At 37.2% G+C, this 21,060-nt stretch overlaps 1 protein-coding gene across 6 annotated transcripts in view; it reads left to right on the plus strand.

The window, feature by feature from the left end:
• Tnpo1 (transportin 1) overlaps positions 1 to 18,382 on the plus strand; it is an 82,424-nt gene extending 64,042 nt beyond the window's left edge. For 4 of the 6 annotated variants that reach the window (XM_057789443.1, XM_057789444.1, XM_057789446.1 and 1 more), the window contains exons 16-25: positions 1,213 to 1,320; positions 1,425 to 1,583; positions 1,662 to 1,749; positions 4,217 to 4,315; positions 4,505 to 4,600; positions 7,281 to 7,356; positions 8,209 to 8,308; positions 9,569 to 9,643; positions 10,428 to 10,569; positions 12,712 to 18,382. In XM_057789443.1, coding sequence (XP_057645426.1) covers positions 1,213 to 1,320; positions 1,425 to 1,583; positions 1,662 to 1,749; positions 4,217 to 4,315; positions 4,505 to 4,600; positions 7,281 to 7,356; positions 8,209 to 8,308; positions 9,569 to 9,643; positions 10,428 to 10,535 — 909 coding nt within the window. In that variant the 3' untranslated portion in view covers positions 10,536 to 10,569; positions 12,712 to 18,382. Of the gene's footprint in view, positions 1 to 1,212; positions 1,321 to 1,424; positions 1,584 to 1,661; positions 1,750 to 4,216; positions 4,316 to 4,504; positions 4,601 to 7,280; positions 7,357 to 7,425; positions 7,500 to 8,208; positions 8,309 to 9,568; positions 9,644 to 10,427; positions 10,570 to 12,711 lie in introns of those variants that run through there. The other 2 variants (XR_009058350.1, XM_057789447.1) reach the window with 2 other exon arrangements.
• The last annotated feature ends 2,678 nt before the right edge of the window (positions 18,383 to 21,060 follow it).

The following is a 21,060-nucleotide window of genomic DNA, read 5'->3' on the forward strand; positions in this document are numbered from 1 at the left end:
GTTTTACCCACATTCCCTCTACCACTCCTAAAACTGCATCACTGTGTATCCCTTCCACTTATTGTCTTTCTAAGATGGGAACACGCTGTGTAGCTGTGGCTGTCTTGAAACTCACGGTGTACACCGAGCTGGCCTTGAACTCTTAGAGCTCTCCCTGCTCTGTCTCTCAGGTGCTGGGATTAAAGGAGTACATCACCATACCTGTTTTTTTGTTTTGTTTTGTTTTTAAATAACTTACTGAGTCCAATTAATATTGTCTGTATATATGCCCATGAGTATGGGGCCATCTACCAGAGCAACCTACAAGCAGCCACAACTCTAAAGAAAAATTGCTGTTCTGTAGTTACCAACCAATAGCTATTCAACTAGGGATGGCCTTCGTAGCTCCTCCCCCATCTGTTCTAGAATATTAACTAGCCTTGACCTTATGACACTGAGTTCATGAGTCTAGTGGCCTTGTCATACCCAGAAGACAGCGTCTCACAGCACTTCTCTGTATCTTCTGGCTCTTAGATTTTTCTTAATCCCTTTTCCATGATGTTCCCTGAGCTTGGGGAAGGGAGTATGTCGATGTTTCATTTAGGGATGAACATTCAAAAGTCAGTTATTCTCAACCCTGGACTGCTTCACAATGCAGAAAGAAGCTTCTCTGACCAAGGATAAACTTACGATTAATCTATGACTATAAGTATAAATATTTAGAAAAATGTTTGACAACATATCCACTTAGCAAAAAACAATCATAGTTTAACTCCCAGGGTCTGACCACCTCAACCATGAACTTTGACTAGGTTTACAGTACCAAGTATGAGTTCTCTACCGTGGACTAGGCCTTTGGTTAAATTACAGACTGGTTGGTTGCTCTGTAATAGTCTTGCCACTCCTGTACCATAGGCACAGCAGTCTGTCTACTTGGCAGACTCTCTTCCTCACTCCAAAATGTGTTCTCATGCTCGGGTTGTCTGTCATGTTTGTGTATCTTACACATACCCTATCGACCCTCTTTATAAATCATACTTAGATGGCTTGTTATTTCTGATATAATGGAAGTTTAATTTTCTTCTAATTGGCTGACAACGAACGAAGTTAGAAAAGGTATGATAGCATCGTAGAACGGATACATAAACAGCTCAGACTTTTTTGCCTAATTTAAAGCATTTATAGTCTTTTCTATAATCTGAAAACTTAATGTGTGTACTTGATTCTTTCTAGTGCCTCTCATCCGTTGCCACAGCCTTGCAGTCTGGCTTCCTTCCCTATTGTGAACCTGTGTATCAGCGTTGTGTAAACCTAGTGCAGAAGACTCTAGCACAAGCCATGGTATATATATATATATATTTTTTTTTTCTGAGTATCATAATTTTAGAGATAGGTATACACACTTTTTCATTGTGCAACAGCAAAGACATTGTGTTTAATTTCAGCTAAACAATGCTCAACCAGAACAATATGAAGCTCCAGATAAAGATTTTATGATTGTGGCTCTTGACTTACTCAGTGGCCTGGCTGAAGGGCTGGGAGGCAACATCGAGCAACTGGTAGCCCGAAGTAACATCCTAACACTAATGTATCAATGCATGCAGGTAAGATTTGTAAGAGTGAATGATTTGGAACCTGCTTCTTTGTGTTATAAGAAGTTAATTTCTCCTTATTTCTTGTAGGATAAAATGCCCGAAGTTCGGCAGAGTTCTTTCGCCTTATTAGGTGATCTGACTAAAGCTTGTTTTCAGCATGTTAAGCCCTGTATAGGTATGAATGTTTTCTTCTTTGGGTGTGGACTAGCATATCTGTCTTAATTGTATTTAAAAACAAATTTCACAGAACAGAATGTAGCAATTTCATTTGATAGGAATATACTTTCCCCTATTTTCTTTTGATTTTTGTTCTCTTTTTGTCTCATTTGTAGCTTTTACTGGCCTAGAACTTACAGAGATACACCTGCTCTGCCTCCCAGTGCTGGGATTAAAAGTTGTGTACCACCACACTCAGTAGAAATATGCTTTTTGAATCAGCTATTTATGGATTTTAAGTAATTTCAGCTATCGTATGTTAAGTCATTGTGGTTTTGGTTTAATTCTCTCTATTATATATAAGTATATATTTTTATTTGTTTTGTTCTTTGAGACAGGGTTTTTCTGTGTAGCCCTGGCTGTCCTGGAACACACTCTGTAGACCAGGCTGCCCCCAAACTCAGAGATCTGCCTGCCTCTGTCTCCTGAGTGTTAGGATTAAATACATGCAGCTCGACTTCCCTTCTTCTAAATTATAAAACATTTATTATGTATACAGTGTTTTACCTGCATGCGTCCCTGCAGGCCAGAAGATGGCACCAGATCTCATAACAGGTGGTTGTGAGCTACCATGTTGTTGCTGGGAATTGAACTCAGGATCTCTGGAAGAACAGTCAGTGCTTTTAACCACTGATCCATCTGTCCAGGCCCTATAAAACATTCGTATGAGATGCTGTTCATACAAGTGTAATAAAGCTCTGTTGTCAGTGCATGTTAAACCATGTTTCCCATGCATTGCTGTCCATAGTCACAAAGACCATGGAATTTTTTTTTCTTTGAGACAGGGTTTCTCTGTAGCTTTGGAGCCTGTCCTGGAACTAGCTCTTGTAGACCAGACTGGCCTCAAACGTCTAGATTCACCTGCCTCTGCCTCCTGAGTGCTGGGATTAAAGGCGTGCGCCACCACCGCCCAGCTGACAGTGGATATTTTTAAATTCAGTATTTCAGAACCTGTTGCATGGAGAGGGGTCCCTTTGTTTGTCCTGACTCCCTAGCTAGCTTACACCCAAAATAACCACACAGGCCGGGCGGTGGTGGCGCACGCCTTTAATCCCAGCACTCGGGAGGCAGAGGCAGGCGGATCTCTGTGAGTTCAAGGTTAGCCTAGTCTACAAGAGCTAGTTCCAGGACAGGAACCAAAGCCACAGAGAAACCCTGTCTCGAAAAACAAAAAAAAACAAAAAAAAAATAACCACACAGAAATTGTATTCATTTAAACACTGCCGGCCCATTAGCTCTAACTTCTTGTTGGCTAATACTTACATCTTAATTTAACTCATTTATATTAATCTGTGTATTGCCACGTGACTGTGGCTTGCCGGCAAGATTCTACCAGCGTCCATATCAGACAGGAGATCCGTGGCATCTGCCACTCTGCCCTTCTTCCCAGCATTCAGTTCTGTCTACTCCGCCCGCCTATGTTCTGTCCTATCCACTAGGCCAAGGCAGTTTCTTTATTCAACCAATGAAAGCAACACACAGACAGAAGGACTCTACACCAAGAACCTATCTCCAAATCTCTTTTATGTAATTGTTCTTTATTGCTAAAGGGATCTGAGATTTTGTCTTGAACTTACTGATGTTCTTAGTGTACTGACCACACTTCTGGTGTTGTCTAACATGCACTCCATTCCTCTGTATTAACCATCAGCTAGGAGATAGGTCCAGAAGCCAAGCTTCATTTCAGTTCCAGGGTTTGGAGTGTAGGCTTGTGGGGTTTCTTGTTTTTATAGATGGTTTTACATGCTTTTTTAATTTAAAGATCATTTGTATTTATGTTCACCTGTCAATGCAGTTGTGTATTATGTGCAGATCCATCCAGGGAGGTCTGAGGGCACCTGGATCTTCTGCGGCTAGACCATTTGAGCCAACTAATGTGGCTGCTAGGAACCGAATCTGTATTATTTGGAAGAGTAGCAAGTTCTTTAAACCACTAAGCTATCTCTTTGTTCCCAGTTTTGTACACTATTTCAGAAGTTAACTGGAGACTAGTTGTTCCTCTTTTTTTTGTTAATGCTTTCAACTATGGTAGTTATTAAAGAGATAGTGGCTCTCACCCTGGATCAGTTTTGCTTAAGTTAGTATGACTGGTATTCATGGGTATAGACATACACATTCAGGCAAAACACCCATACACATACAAGCTAAAAGTAAATGTAGGGAAGCTGCTACCTGAAGTGTACTTAAGCCTCATATGAAAATTCAGTAGTCAGATATTATCTCTTGTAGTTTTTAAAAAATACTAAAACTCCTTTAAAGAAATATTTTTGCATATTTTTATCAGTTTCAGTATTGCCACTATAAAGTTTCTTTCATGATAAAACTTATTTTTGCCTGGATTTCCTTTAAAAGTAAGAAGTCTGTTGTTGACAGGTTTACCACATAGCCTTATTTTATTATTTTGTTGTTATTTTTGTTTTTCCCAGCTGATTTCATGCCAATATTGGGAACAAATCTAAATCCAGAGTTTATTTCAGTCTGCAACAATGCCACCTGGGCGATTGGGGAAATATCGATTCAAATGGGTAAGATTATTTACCTCGGAGCTATGCATCATCCATAGGTGCCTTGATCGTTGTCGTCAGTGTTCTGTGAGAGATCGGAGGGAGGGAGGAGGACTAGCTTGTGTCACAGTTATGAAGGAAGGAAAATGTTTTGTGATGATGTCTTAACGTTGATTTCTTCTTATTCTCTCTCTCTGTGGTATGACCTAGGTATAGAGATGCAGCCTTATATTCCTATGGTGTTACACCAGCTTGTAGAAATCATTAACAGACCCAACACACCAAAGACGCTGTTAGAGAACACAGGTACCATATGAATGAAATGTTATGGTGAAGAGAAAATGATTTGCTTCTTAAGTTTAAATCAAGATGCGTAGAGAAACCAAAGCAAAGCTAACTTTGAAAATCCAGCCACTTGTTATTATCATGAGTTTGAATTCTTTGTAACAGTGTCTTAGTTTAGCTATGTTCCACAGGGACATTGAACGAACATTTTTCTACATATTCTCAAGTTCACAACCCTCTAATATGTATTCTTGCTAAGATCATTGTTGAGTCATACTAATTTTTTACTGTAAATTCAGAAAGTAACTGGGAAAAGTAAAGACATTTACATATAGCCAAAAATAGATTATAATTCAGCAACTAATTGGCTCAAAATGTCATATATATTTTGTATTTTATCCTGAAACTTTTTTAAATCAGGGACTTAAGCGGTTCCTAGTGGGGTTTTTCTTTTAGAGACTGTCTCTTCTGCATTTATTAAAGCATGTTGTGTTAAAGAATGCCTTCCATACAACACACACATAGGGTGATTACGTCTCTTCTTCCACGCTCTCAGACTGTTGCTAATGAATATTTCAGCTTCGTTTCTGTTCAGGCACATCTTTCTTTATATATTGAGGTAACAATTCTAGCAGTTTATTCATAGTCAATGGGAGTCCTACCACTATAGTAAGAGAAAGATTAAAATAAGGTCTTCCGAGTATGAAAGTTTTCCCAGGCATTTTAATTTGGTATTTTTTGAATTACATAGTTTTACCCTCATGTAATTGAAGTTTATAATGTTTATTGATATGGAAGGAAATCTTTTATGGAGCAGTTATCTGGCTGATTGACTGTATGGGTACTGTTTAGGTTAAAGTACATTAGATTTTCTTGCTGAAAAAATTTAACAGTCTATGTATAGAATGATTTTGAAATGTTGGCAGATTTTTTTTTTTGTCTTCCTAGAATGCAGTACCTATACATGGCATTCAGAATGGAAACACTTGGTTATTATAAGAATGTCGTTGAACCTAAAGACAAATTTTCTATTTATCTTTAAATGTGAATGCATAACTACAAATAAATGTTGAGTGTAATGTATACTGAAGTTTCTTGTGGGATATCAGCTGGTGGATGTCTTCCTTTAAAAAAGTTGGCTTTGTTTATCAGATTATACTTCTGGCATGGCAATACCTAAGTAATGATAATGCCATTCAGGTTGATGAACTGAGTCAGTATGAGAGCCACACAGAATTCGTTAAGTTAATTTTGACACAAGTGGCTGTGTAAATTACTGACTTCATTCCTTACCCAAAAGAATGGGTTTTAAACTATTAAAATCACCATATGTTTTAGCAACTTACCATATTCTCAATATCCCCTGAGGCCAATTCCTTAGTGTGTTGTATTTGCTTTTTCCAACTAGTATATCCTACACTGAACTTTCTCAATGGACCATCATCTGCTTTCTCGCATGTTTCATCGGATTGTTCATACTTGCCTGTTTAATGAGAATGTTGCATAGTTTTGTGTCTTTTGAACTTAGGTTTTCTTTCTCTTGCTTCATATGAATCTGCTGAATTTTAGTATTATCTGTGTAGTTTGCTTCAAGTAATCCTTAAACATTTTTCTTTACCCTCCCAAACCCACCCTTTTTTATGAAAGGTTAACCTGTAAGTTTTTGAGAGAACACCATTAAAGCACCTCATGGTTTGTTTTCTGTGTGTATATTTACCCGTTGTGTATGAATGTATTTATATGTATGTACCTTTGAACTGCAAGATGCAGTTCCGATTGCAGCTCTCTTAGCTCTTTGTACATTTATGGAATTCCTGAATTTTTGCCCACTACAAGTTTTTTTTTTTAGAAAAAAAAAAAGATGTACTATGCTATTATTTATTTTGTTTTAGGCCTTTTGTAGCAAAGATTGTTTTTTTTTCCTATAGTCCATATCACCTGTCATTACAGTGGACTATCTAAATTTCCTTCTCTAGAGCTTTATCTCATATGGCTAGTGCTGTTACCTGAGTTATTGGAGATTTGTCAGAATGGAGTTTGATACACCGGCACGGCTTTTCAGTCTGTGCATTCGGTGGACACCATGGTACTTAATATCCAACAATTGATATTGATACAATCAACAAAACCCTATCAATTTGAGAAAAGTTAACTTAAATGTTACCAAAATTTGGGTTAATATCCCTAGGTGATTTTTAAAGGTTTTAATTACTTGTAAAAAGTGGAGAAATTTTGAATTAATGCAGCTCCAGAGATTGGTGTTTGAATGAACTTCATTTGAATGTAATCACATTTACTGCTAATTATTGGGGGAAGAATCCATGTTCTGCCATTCTGAGGGCTCTGAATGAAGATTCTCTAAGCCCACTCATGTTAATAGCTCATCTTTTTTACCAGTACTTGACACTTGGTGAGCAGGAAAAACACTTGATGGTTTTTGGTGTTCTCTCAATCTTTAGTTACTTTAATTCCTTTTGGTTTCCTTTTTCCAAGAGTATGCTATATATGTTGCTGCCCCTTCCATCAGGGGGTGGTAATAAACAGCACTGGTGAGATCTTATGTTTATTATCATACACAAATTCTGTTGGTTTCTGTTTCTGAGTTATTTGTTGTTTTTTCTTTATTTTTTCTCCTTCCCCCTCATTTGCTCATGTCTTGGTTGGCGTTTGGTGGTGTATAACCGTGATTGCGTTACCTTAGCAATAACAATTGGTCGTCTTGGTTACGTTTGTCCTCAAGAGGTGGCCCCCATGCTACAGCAGTTTATAAGACCCTGGTGTGTATTATTCAATCTTTTTTTTTAATTCATTTTTCTTCACTCTTTCTTTCTCTATCTCACTTTTAGATATATTTTCAGTTGGTTACAAAAATCACAATCCTTAATCATTGCCAACCATGTGACTAATCTTGTCCTATCAGGTTTGTGAGGTTTTTCAGTAGCATCGTCATGTATATTTATTTTATGTTGTGGCTAACGACTAATTGATGCATGGGATAAGATTGTCACATGCTTGCTGTGTTTAAAAGCTTGATTATACATAAAAGCATTTAAATATCCACCAGAAAAATTAAGATGCATGCAAATTTTATAAATTTAGGTTCTTGCATTATGTTTCTTTTTTAGAATTAATTTGGAAACTTGGATTGCATTAAATACACGTTTAAATTTGCTACGTACAAAATCTTGCTTGTTAATGTCAGAGTTAAACATCTACACCATAAGTGTATAGTAATAGTTTATATTGTGACAGTATAGCCTGTGTTCTGCTTCTTTCAATTGATAATCTTTTAACTCAAGTCATTTTCAGTAGTGTTTAATGGAATACAAGTCATAAAAAAAATTAAAAAATAATTTGGTAATATACTCTTTGTCTCAGGCTGATTAATAGTTTAAGAAAAACCAGTTGTCTATTTTTATAGATTCAGTCTATTAAGAAAATGTGAATTTCACTGTTAATACTATTGAGATAAGATGGGTCAGACATGAGAAATGAAAGTCAAGCTTCCTGAAAACATAGTATAATCATTATCTCTATTGTGGTGCCTATTCCATTAAATACTGTCTATTAGCATTGTGTTGAACCTGCTTTTTACTTTAAATACTAAACTCAGTTCTGTAATTCAATAGGTGTACCTCTCTGAGAAACATAAGAGACAATGAAGAGAAAGATTCAGCATTCCGTGGGATTTGTACCATGATCAGTGTGAATCCCAGTGGCGTAATCCAAGTAAGATGTTCACAGGGGTTTGTTCTCAGTATTCTGTGTACTACATAAGAAATTTTTAAAGGAAAAATATTTTAAGGCTAATTACATTTGTTTATTGTGTGTGGACAAACACATGCCATGGCACATGTGGGGGAGGGGAGTCAGAACAACCTGTAGAAGTCAGTTCTCTCCCTCCAGCAGGTGGGTGCTAGAGACTGACCTCAGCTCTTCAGGGATGGCAGCACCCCTGCAGTATTTCTCAAGTCTTACTTCACTAAGTGATAGTGATAGCAGACTGTTGTCTTCCACTGGACCAGGCCTTTTCATGTATGTTTAGAGTTCATTTATTTGTATGGATGTTTTACCTGCATTTTTGTCTGTACACCTTGTGTGTGCTTGGCGCCCTTGGAGGCCAGAAGTCGGTGTCAGATCCCTTGGAACTGGAGTTAAATATGATTATGAATGGCCATGTGGGTTCTGGGAATCAAACCTGGCTTCTCTGGAAGAGCAACCAGTATGCTCCCTTAACTGCTGAGCCATCTAACTGCAGCCCCTCTCGACATTTAATTATTTAGTGACAGGTTTTATATATGGGAGTTAAATAAAAATTTTCCAGCTGCCAGTTTTCCAGACATAACACAGAAAAAAAAAAAAAAAAAAAAAACATTGATTCTATACCACATGCTCAAAATACAAATACAAAACACATGTATGGAACCCTAAATTAAATACTCAGCATTTATTTGTTCCGTTGATTGGTTGGGGTTTTTGTTAGTTGGTCCTCTCTCCAGACCCTGGTTGGTTCTCACTGTGTATCACCTATAGGTGCTGAGATCTGAATTGAGGTCATCTGCAGAAGCAGCCAGTGCTCCAAACTTCTGGGCCATCTCTTTAGCCATGTATTTAAGGTTTTGTTTACTATCTCAAGATGGTTGTTAAATTTAATCCCCTTAGTCTATTTCAAGCTAGCATGTGGTATAAATTCAGGTTGATTCAGGTTGTTTTCAATCTAGCTAGAATTGCCTTATTGTTGACTTTATCTGGTACTTTCAGACCATTTCTAATGCTAAATATTTCCTAGACTGGTTTGCTTTTGTTTTGTAAATTACAATTTGATATAAGTTACTAGGAGGTAATGAGTTCTAATTCCTTAGTGGTCCTAGTTGACTTTAAATATTGGGGTTTTAGTTAAGTATCGCGAGGAGCTCTTAAATTTGCAGATGTGTTTTATTGAATTCGGTAAAAAGAGTAGCAACATAAAATGCCTCTTGCTTGTTACAGGATTTTATATTTTTTTGTGATGCCGTTGCATCGTGGATTAACCCAAAAGATGATCTCAGAGACATGTTCTGTAAGGTAACTAATCAGCATTTATGACTGTTAATGCCTAGTTGAAACACTGGAGTTCCTCTTTATTTTAAACTCAGCTTCTTCGGAGCTGTATTGTGATCTCAACTCTTAGCAGAGAACCTGGCTTGATCTTAAGATCTGGAACTGGCTCGGGACAGTATTCTCCCAGTTAATAACACTGTTCATGTTGTCTTATTATTGCAGTTGTAGAAAATGGCTTGAAGTTCTCAAGATGAACTATCTTGAACAGAGTAAACCTTCACCAGTGCCCCTTCACAGGGATTGAGCCTGTGTTGCTTTGTTAGTACTCCCTTCTGATTATCTGTGGTCTGTACTCAGCTGTAACAGAGTGAGAAATATAATATGCTTGAATCACTTGAAATTAGTGACTGTATTTGCATTCAAAAGCCCAAAGCTTATATATTTATTTCTAAGTTGAAATAACCCAACATTCTTAAAAAAAGAAAAAGAAAGAAAGAAAGAAAGGTTACCCAGTAGATAGTAGATGTTGTTTGGTTTTTTCTTTTTTGTTTTTTTCAATTTAATATCAGAGATTTCTCAATATTATTTAGCAACATCATGTTGGTAAAGACATTTCCTGAATTTTAAATGTAAAGTATAGAGGGTAGTTTTGGTCATGCGTGGGGCCTAGAACTTAACTTACAAAGTTTGAGATTTACTACTTTGAAATGGAAATCGTAATTAAAATCAATAATGCTTGATTTCTGAAGAGAAACAGATCTGAGTTTTTGTCTTTGTTCATAAGGTAATAGTTTTTCACTCCTTGCAGATCCTTCATGGATTTAAAAACCAAGTCGGGGATGAAAATTGGAGGCGATTCTCTGACCAGTTTCCTCTTCCCTTAAAAGAGCGTCTTGCAGCTTTCTATGGTGTTTAATCTAATACACTTAAGCTGCGTCCCAGAATTAGGGGTAAGTTACAAACTTTGGAAATTTTTCAAGTGAAAGTATTTAATGAATACGCCAGTCAAATAATGTTGTCGTCCCTCCATCTCCCCCATCCTCCAGGAGTCTTAGATAAGCAGAAATCCTGGTTGATGCACTGGTTTGATTCTATACATTATTTCATCCCTTTCTTGTTTTCTTTCTCCCTACATGGGCAGCATTCTCAGTGGGTTCAGTTTTGAAGCCTTACTTTATAATCGTGGATGTAAGCAAGGACAAGAAGCTTTGTGTGTTGTAACCTTTAAGGAAACAAATTTAGAAAATTCTGGAAGTAGATGACATTTAACACTCGTTTGTTAATCACTTAGCAGCTACCCAGAATTCTTTCAAAGTTGTTCACGAATTGGTCTCTTGGTTTGAGGAAGTAGAGGGCCAAGTACTTGGGCCTCTTGGTAGTCTCTGTTCTCAGTTTGAGATGAACAGCTGTGCTCGCTAGGCTCCAGTTCCTTCATCTAGTTATGCTGAGGAGTAACAGTGTGGTATATAGTACGAGAACTTGGTGTGCTTGCCTTACCTACAAGCTTGACTTACTCTTTGGATAGTATAGTGAGCTAGTAAAAATTCTCCAGGTTTTGAACATGAGACTTACCTATCTGACTGGAAGCCAGCATAGGACACACTAAATGTGTAAAGTGTGTATTATACCAGATTGAAGTACCCTTTACATCACAAGGGTTTGGGGGTTGTTTCGTTTTATTTTTTTTTTTGCTAGCCGCTCATTTAATCTGAGCATGAAAGATTTCATTATCCAAGTTACCTAACCTAGAAGAGAGTAGAAATGAGTTTATATCGCCTCAGGCTGACTAGGCACTCTGTGAATTGTTCGCTGTAGTTATGAGTCCTCAGCTTCAGCATTTTGAAGTGTTTTATTTTTCTTAGGTCATGAGAATGCAATAAAGGGGAATTACTTAGCTTTAAAGATTCCACATCGAGCTAGTGAGATTTAAGTAGTTTGTCATTCTTTAAATTGGTCAGTACTTTCTATTCTTGCTTCTTTATGCTTGCATGCAGAAGCAGGAGAAAGCAGTTGATCATACTTCACTGATGGGTCCATTAACCTCTGAATTCTTATGAACAGTTACAAGTGACCAGAGTGTGGCCTGAGTGGTTTGTAGTATTTTTGTAAAAGGACCATGTATCAGACATTGGTTTATGTATTCTAGTAATCTTACTTAATTTCTTATGTAACAATTTTAAAAAGTTTACATCAGCAAAAATGAAATTGCCTGAGAGCATAGGAAATAACCAATAGGGTTGAAAGGATGGCGAATTACAAACATCACGAAGATGGGTGTGTTAGACTGGAGAGATGGCTCAGTGGTTAAGAGCACCAGCTGCTTAGAGGTTCTGAGTTCAATTCCCAGCCTCCACATGGAGGCTCATAGCCGTCTGTAATGGGATCTGATATCCAATTCTGGCATAAAGCTGTACATGCAGATAGAGCAACTCATATACACAATAATTTTTTTTCCCCCAGGATTTTTGTTTTGCTTTGTTAGGCTTTTTGAGGCAGGGTATCTCTAGCTTTGGAGTCTGTCCTGGAACTCACTATAGATCAGGCTGGCCTTGAATTCACAGAGATCCTCTTGCCTCTGCCTCCTGAGTGCTAGGATTATAGGCGAGTATCACCACTGTACATGTTAAAAGAAATAAATCTTTTTTTTTTTAAAAGATGATGGTGATATTAAATTCTATTTTTGAATATTATTGAATGTTCTGATCCCAGTAGGGTAAAATTAGAATTTATTTTCTTAAACATCAGATATTGTGATTTCATTTTAAGAAAGTAAAGTGACATTATGCAGGAAATGTTCAGTTTGCATGACACCCATTCTGCTAAAAGAAGTAAGGATAAATAACATGCAAAGCAGAATTTATCATATGAAGCACTGTATACAGTATGTCCCCAGTGTGTGTTCACTTTCATATTTAATGCAGGTAACTAACGTGTTCAGTGTAACAAGAACATGGCATGCATGATCTTTGGCAATTTGTCGAATTTCCTAATTTTATAGGTAAAGGTAGAAGTGTTCTTTGACTGTTTTTGTGCTTCATTGGCACTGAAAGAGAGGCAGGTATTAAAGATAAAATTGGTTTTGTTTTTTGCAGGTCCATCAGTCTTGGAGACTATAAGGGAGCCTCTGCACCCAGGGAAAATGTTACCCTTTACAGGGGGGAAGGGTAAACCAGTAGGGAATACAGTACAATCCCAACCCTACTGGGAGGGGCGGGAGGGAGGTGTTGCCGTCACTGTATTAAGTCGATGTTGGAAAATGTTTTAACATCTGGAGCCTTTGTGGGTGGAAATCTGTCTCCAATTACAACTCTGCACTGGATGTGAAGAAGCAAAAACTATTCAGTCTACTCACAGAACAGTACTTTCTGGAATATTATGGGGAATTGTACCAAAACAAGAACCACATAAACAATGCGTAGGGATAAGAAGGAGGAAAATCCCGTGGTCCACAACAAAGGAAACCTAAGAGTGGGAAGCTACAACAGTAAGGAAGCTTTTTTTCATTAAAGGTTTTTATATAAATTTTCCCACGTTACGGGGCCTTGTTTTGCATGCTGATGAAGAACTACACAAAACTAACAGTTAAAATCAGCTTGCCTACCCTAGTAGAAGCAGGTTCTTGGAAGTTACAATTTAAGGTACCCCCAAAAAGTTGGAAATAAAACAAAACAAATTTGAACAATGAAGCACCCTGTGAGATGCCAACGAGTCACTCCTTTTACCTTTGCGGGCTGGGCAGGGAGGGAGGAATAAATGGGATCGGGGTATCAGACTAAAGGTGACATCTAATTTTACATTAAAACGTTAGTGGATATAATTTCATGGTTGTACTTCTTAGATTTAATTTCTAGGCCAACACGTTATCTTAAGGTGCAGTTTAAGGTTCAGGCATGCGCTCTGGCTCATAGTGATTGAAAGTGATGTAAATTAGTGGGACCGTAGCATGCTTGCATCACGTAGAGTGCAGTTGGTATCCATTTACCTATGTTGCGCCAGTTTGGGTTGCAGTTTACCAGTTCGATAGCCCTGCATTAAAATTACTTTAAGATTTGTGGATTTTATTTTTATTAAGAATATAGATATATAAAGTACTGTAGTTTACAGCTAGGCCTTGAAATATCTTTTTAGGATCTGTTAGGAATAAGATTGATATTGTATTGTGTGTAACCTGCACAATGTGGAAAGCTGATATACCTGTGCAAAATCTCTGCCTCTGTGCTGTCAGTGTGGTGTGCTTTCTGCATGGTTATATACTACTAGTGATTTTATCAAATTTCAAATTACATGGTAAAAGATCTGTAAAAGGCTGCATAAATATTAGTTGGCACATAAAGACAATTGTAGAAGTTGAAACAGGATTGCTATATTTCAATGTTTATTCCCACTCAACATATTGCCTCTAAGCTTTCCTTTTTTTATTTTATTTTATTTTTTTGTTCAAAGCATGATCTTAAAGATACGTTTAAGTTAATGGATGTAATGCAGGGTTCCTACACTGTATTGGCGCATGTTGGTGGCCCTTTGTGCCCTAAGTATATGCACACAGGGTGCAAGTTCAAAGCTACAGAGTGAGAGTTGGTTTGGATCCTCTTCATTTCATTTGTTTGGCTTTTCTGTTATTTTCCCCCCTCTACTTACATGTATTCCTGTGAATAAATCCTTGTTAAGTTAACCCTTTACTTTTCCTTCCATGTGTATTTTCTTACATACTGTGAATGTGAAGACCCTAACTGGTACACTTGATCTTATGTCCATATGAAAGTGCGAGTCTTTATTAATTTGGATTGCCTGAGCAGTGTGTATCCCATGATGATGAAGGAAAATGGAGAGTTTTGGGGGTTTTTGTTTTTGTTTTTGTTAGCTCTGCTGGTCAGAGATAAAGCCACGCCTTTCCATTTTTCAATGCTGCATATATAATCTGCAACAAATTGTTAAGCCATAACAGCCTTTTTATATTTTAATTTGTCACCTTTGCATTGCAGGATAAATACCGAATAACAGTTTTTATAAGCAGTTGCTCCTCTTTGCATGGTTCTGTTCTCTAAAAGTGTTGACTGATAAGGCCATTGCACTGAAGTGTGAGCTGTGTGCGTGTGACTTTATAAATGCAGTTTCAAAACATTTCACATGCATGGTAGCATGCATAAAGGTTTTAGTTGTTGTGTATGTGTTTGTTTTAACATGTTCTTTTACCTTCTTTCCTTCTATTTTGGCTTTGCAAATTTCAGTCTATAGGGCCTGAAATAAAATCATCTACAATGCCCAATCTTTGTTAATTTCAAGCTAGACTCAAGGGTGTATGGCATTTCCTTTGTAATACAGTTACCCTACAGAGAGGTCAAAAATTTGCTTCTTGGGTTGGCTTTAAAGCCGGAGCAGAATAACTGTTTTATCTTTGGGTTGTATATGCCATGCAGTGCTTCAGATGCTTTCCAGAACTTAACATAGGAGGTAATAGTCTTGCATAAGTAGCAAATAAACAGCCAGATTCGTCTTTTAACATAATAAAACAAATATAAAAACTTTCAATAAAGTTATATGGACCTGTGATTAGCAATTCTGTATTAAGTAAAAGCAATATTGTCACCTGTCTGATTAAGAATATGTTTCCAATTTGGCAGTTACGCAGCACAAAAACAAACAATATTTAGTTTTGTAGTAAACAGATTTGTTTCTAAGTTTAATAACTTTATAATAGAAAATTAAGTAAATATGACTGACAACCTAAGATTAGGGGTATTTTCTAATGTAGTTTTCTTGTTGAGGCTGTTGTTTCTTCCTAATTATATTTCAGACAACATAGTATAGCACAGGAATTTGCAGAAGCCATGTAAGTTTTTTGTTTGTTTGTTTGTTTTTGTTTTGTTTTTTTTTTTTGAGGTAAATGCTGAGTTAGCATATATTGTTTTGATGAACGTAACACATCATGGGATATATAAATATATATGAAGCAACTTAATTCTTGTGGTGCAGTCTTGATAGCTTTGAATGTTGACTGAATGTCTGTGAGATCGTGCGTTTGTCATGGTTACATTCCAGTGTTTCTGCCTCTTGGCATGCTTAAAGCGCGGCTTCCTCCGCCTGCTCCTTTCACACTAAAATGCTGTTAGTGTGCTCAGCTACAGAGATAGCCGCTGCTGAGTGATGTAGATTTTCTACTTGAATATTTTTATGTTGTAGGAACCTCAGGAGGTCAGTGTTTACTGTTTTATATATGCCTTCTTTTCCTGTTTGAGCTTCTCTCTTTGAAGGATTCTAACAGAACAAAAAGCTGCTGATCAACCTAAGTTGGAAACAGAAAGTGTATCTAGTAGCGTTTAAGAGCATACTCGGCGGTTCCATGTTACAGCCCACTAGTTAGCAGTGAACTTAGTGCCACAGGTGTTCATTTCTTCAGGAAGTAATTTTGCTTTTTGTATTGTCTAATCTCTTTATGACTTCATACTGTGTAAGAAAAATCACTTTTGTATTGTTTGTTGGTTATTTCCAAAAATAATCAACTTGTAAATATCCTTAGAGCCAGTTCTGATGCTTACATTATTGCTACTTGATTTTGTTATGCAACTTAGATTTCAGATCTTAAAACACTTAACCAAGCCATTACATCTTAAAACAAAACAAGTAGCATACATTTTGTAATTAACATTGATAAACACTGTGATTTTTTTGGTTAAGACTTTTTCATTGATCTGAATTGCTTAAATTGCATATATTGTAAAATAGTCAGATGTATATTTTAAAATAATTTCAACTGACTTTCCTCTTACTGCTTTGTCTACTCAGTTATGAATATTCAGATACAAGTTTTATCTCAGGTGAATATCCTTGTATCATTTTGCTTTGGTGACATGTTTATAAAGAAAGATCGTCGTACTTAATAGTCTTGGGAGGTTTGTGAGTTGTTTTTGTTGTTGTTGTTTTTTATGTATTTTATTGATAATCTTCCCAGTTAGTCTGGTGTTCCCTCCCTCCATCCCCCAATTGTTCTATCAGACTGGAGCAATAAAGAAAGCTCTCCACATTTAGTATGCAGATATCTGAAATTGAGTCAAGTTTGGTTCTCCTCTTTTCCAGACCCTCGAAATACAAAAGTGGAACCTTTTCTCCCTTACATAAAATTTTCTGCATAGTTGAGGTGCCGGAATTAAATTATGTATTAAACTCTTGTCTCAATTTAACACCTTTGCAGTGAAGAAAATTTTTTGCTTCATATAGTTAATTATATTCATATTGAATGTATTAACAGATGCCAGAGCAAAAGCATTCTTCCCAAGAGAAGAGTGTCGTGCACACCTAAAACCCTAATTCCTTCCTTTGCTAATACTACAGGTGCACACAGATTTGCTTACGGAGTTCCTTTTGCAAATATTACAAGGCAGGGAGACACTAATTGTTGCTGCTAGTACTGTTTAATAAAGTGAATGAGCATTGGAATCTAAAAGGAAAATAGGGTCTTGTGGTTAACAGCCTGGGATAATTGAGAAGGAAAAAGAGCAGTAGCGGCCTGTGTTGGTAACAATATTATCTAGTATCAATACCATACAGTAGCATTGTATATCAACTAGTGAGTGCACTTTGTAGTGTATTAAATATGGCAATGCTTCTAAGGCCTCTTTCAAGTTAAGTTTCACATGAAAGTTAGTTTCTCTTACCTGTATGCTTTCTGGGTAAGTAGAATCTAGCTTCAGGCTTGATATAGATCTTCTCCCTGTTGGTATTACATATATGTAGATAATTCTCAATGCCTAATTATTATACTTATACAATTGTAAGGTATACGCTTAATTACAGCAACTGCTTTTGTGGTTTGTATCCCAGAGTATATTGTGTTGAAATAAAAAGATGCATAGCAGCTGAATGTATGCATGACTTAGAGGGAAGTTAAAACCGGTTTTCTTTTCCCCACTTTGTACATTAAAAATTAAGCCAAATCTATTTGCCAACAGTAGATCACTAATTACAAAGCCAGTAGTTTGTCTTTTAGTAGGAGTTTTTGTTTACCATAAGTCACTCTTACTGTGGCTTGGTATTATGCAGGATTATCTGTTTCACAGGTATAGTCATCTTGCTCAATGCCTGCTGTAACGTGGTTAGCCTGTAAGGCAGTGTTGTCCCTCCTGATGTCCACCAGGTTCCACTATATTTTCCTCTTACCTTTTTGTCCCTGCTTTCCTATGTGGATATATAACCAAACTGAACTTCATTGGTTTTTTTTTATGGAGATAATATTAGATAATACTGTGTAATTAATTTTACTCAATAGATTATCATCTTAAGAGATGCTTAAATGTGGTAAATCACTTCATATTATGAAAGTTTTACACTTAATCTTCATGCTAATGTTGGGTGCAATAACTTAGTAGTACTTGCTTAGTTATGAATAACTGGATCTTTCTGCTGACAACTTAGGTTGTATGAGTTATGCTTAAAAGCTTTAAATCTGATGTTTCCTGTACCTGCCACACTATGTTAGAATGTGTCCTTCAAACATATCCTCCTGCAACTTCTCAAACTGTACTCAATTGATATTTCTTGAAGTCTAACTCTGTGCTAACAGATCTTCATTTTAAATAGAATACGGTTTTAATTTTTGATAAGCTGCTGAATTTTAAAGAGAGTTTTTTGGGGCCACCAAATATTTTGGATCATGCAGAGAATATATATTGTACTGTAGTAATTTTGTATTTACATTTGTATGATGTGACATGATAGACGTGAATGTTAATCACTGCTTGACTATGTTAATAAAGTTGTTTAACTATAGACGTTGCACTCTGATTTTTAATGAAAAGAAATTCTTTCTTTGTCTTCCTCCATTTTGTGTCCTAATAGATTTGGTGGGGTTTTTTGGGGGGTGGGATTAAAGTGTTGTATGATTTTTATTGTTTTTGGTTTTGTTTTCTCTATCTTACACATTAGTGAGCTATTGTTATCTAAGCAGCCTTTTTTTTTTTTTTTTGATCATGTACTACAGAAACTTTTGCCTACATTTAACTACTACTAATGCTTTTCAGCTCAAGCTGCAGAGGATAGATGCAATAACTGCTTTGCCAAAGGAAACGAATAGAGGTGACCCTGTGACATAAAGAGCTAATCATAGGAAAGACAGTGTAAAAGTGTCCTGTCCTTTCCTCTTTAGGCTGTAATCAACTAACGTAATTACATATTACCAATTAAAATGTAAATATATTGATACATCTAGAGTCTGCGCATACGTAACTGTAAAGTGCTCTTTTTAACCCAAGTATAGAACATTTTAGAACAAGAAGGGGCCTGAGGTGAGTCATTACAGCCCAGAAACTTACAAAGTGAAGCTTGGGTTTCTTGGCTTTTGTTAAAAATATTTGACGGAAGCCAGGCAATGGTGGTGCACATTTTTAATCCCAGCACTCAGGGAGGCAGAAAGAGGTGGATCTCTGTGAGTTTGAGGCCAGCCTAGTCTACAAGAGCTAGTTCCAGGACAGGCTGCAAAGCTACAGAGAAAGCCTGTCTTGAAAAAAAAAAATTGACGTAACACAATTGTGTTGGCGAGGATAAACTATGCATTGGAACTGAGATACAGTGTTCTCTGAAACACCTGGCAGAAGGAATTTTAGAGTGCAGAGTTGGGGAGAAAGGAGTATAGGAGTCAAGAGGGGTCAAGGACACCAAGGAAACCTACAGAATCAACTATCCTGGGCTCACAGAGACTGAACCAACAACCAAGGAGCCTGTGTCGGACTGAGCTAGCTAGGCACTGTACATATGTTATAATTGTATAGCTTGGTCCTATTGTGATTCTCCTAAAGTGGGAACAGGGGCTGTCTCTGACTCTCTTACAGGCTTTTGGGACTCTACTCATACTGGGTCACCTTGCTCAGCCTTAATACATGGGGAGGTGCTTAGTCTTAATACAACCTGATATGCCATGTTTTATTGATACTCAAGGGAGTATCAACCTGCCCTTTCCTGAACAGAAACAGAGTGGCCTGGGAGGTGAAGAGAGAGGGAAAACTGACCAGATTGTAAAAGAAATAAATTTATTAAAATTGGGGGAAAAAAAAAAAAGAGCCCAGAGTGTGAGATTTGTTTTGTGGAGATGTTCATTTCAATCTGCCCGATCATCAATTCAGGTTCTAATTTGCTTCCTAAAGAAATTGTTCCAGAAGATGAAATCTTGACATTTTTAGTGAAACTACAGTCAGCAGCTTTATTCAGTTTTTTTATTCAAATGATTTTTTTCTCAGTTTATATGATAGGCATATTGATAAGCAAGTAAATAGGTCATTTCGTTTCTGAACATTTAAAGTCTGACCTTTAAAGAATCATGTTTTTATTTCGGGTTGTGGTTAGAATGGCAATGGAACCATACAGGTCTTCGGGTGGGTCTTCTTTATTGTGCAGCTGACAGCAGGAGCTGCTCGCAGTGTGACTGTCATTTGAGCTCCTTTGTCTGACTTCCCGAAATGTCCCTTTATTTACTACAGTTCACAGGTGACCGTCTGAAGCTGAGTAAAACTTGATCCACTGGTAGTGATGTGAAGATTGTTCTAGTTGTCACTTTGAGATTTTTGTCCCAACCTCATGAGTTCATCTCTAGAAGTGTTACAGGTATCTTACTGTGACCATTTCAAGTATTCCCCGTCAGTATTGGTAAGAAGTGCATCGATGCACTCAGGAGACAGAGGCATGAGGATTTCTGTGAGTTCAAGGACTACATTTTTTTTTTGAAAAAGAGGCCCTTTCTCTAAACAAAAAATAAATCTAAATGAGTTTTATCAGTAATTTGCTGTTAATACTTCTGAGTACATAATTAGCGAGGAGAATTTCTGCATTGTTTCTAGGCAGTGCTGTGTACAGCCAGACTTGTCAGCTGGTGGGTGCACACTGATGTAGCTACAACTGTCCTCTTGGTGTGCGTTCAGATGTTATTTCTGGACTTTTCTGAGTGAAATAGTGATGAATGTGGAGGTGCTGAAATACTTGGCACACACTTGCAGCAATCTTCGTGGGACCGGTAGGCCATTGCAGTCGTAGTAGTTAGGTTACCCTTCCGCTGTGTCTGCAGGTTTTCAGAGCCAGCGTACAGTGTGCTGTAAGTTGTAGCTAATGGCATGGTTTCGAACATCAGGAAGTTTTATGTATGAAGTATGTTTTCATATTGCGGATTTAACTGTTACCCCAGTCTTACATTGCAGACACTGTTCCTAGTCCCATGAGGTTTCATCTGTTGACAGAGAGTTGTGTAAAATAGTGTTACGTGGTGGAAGGCGCTAGTATAAGAAAAGCTCGGGATGTCAGGGCACTATTTTGTTACTTGAGCTGAGGGGAGATCAAAGTAGGCCTGAGAGGATGTCATTTGAGCAAGTGTGAAGGAGTGAGGCTGTTGATCTTGGGGAGATTATCTCAGGCAAGGCCATGCTAGATGGCCTGAAAGGCTATGCATTTGAGTAGCTCCTTAG

This window comes from Chionomys nivalis, chromosome 15 (genome assembly GCF_950005125.1).
Source record: "Chionomys nivalis chromosome 15, mChiNiv1.1, whole genome shotgun sequence".
Classification (NCBI taxonomy): domain Eukaryota; kingdom Metazoa; phylum Chordata; class Mammalia; order Rodentia; family Cricetidae; genus Chionomys; species Chionomys nivalis.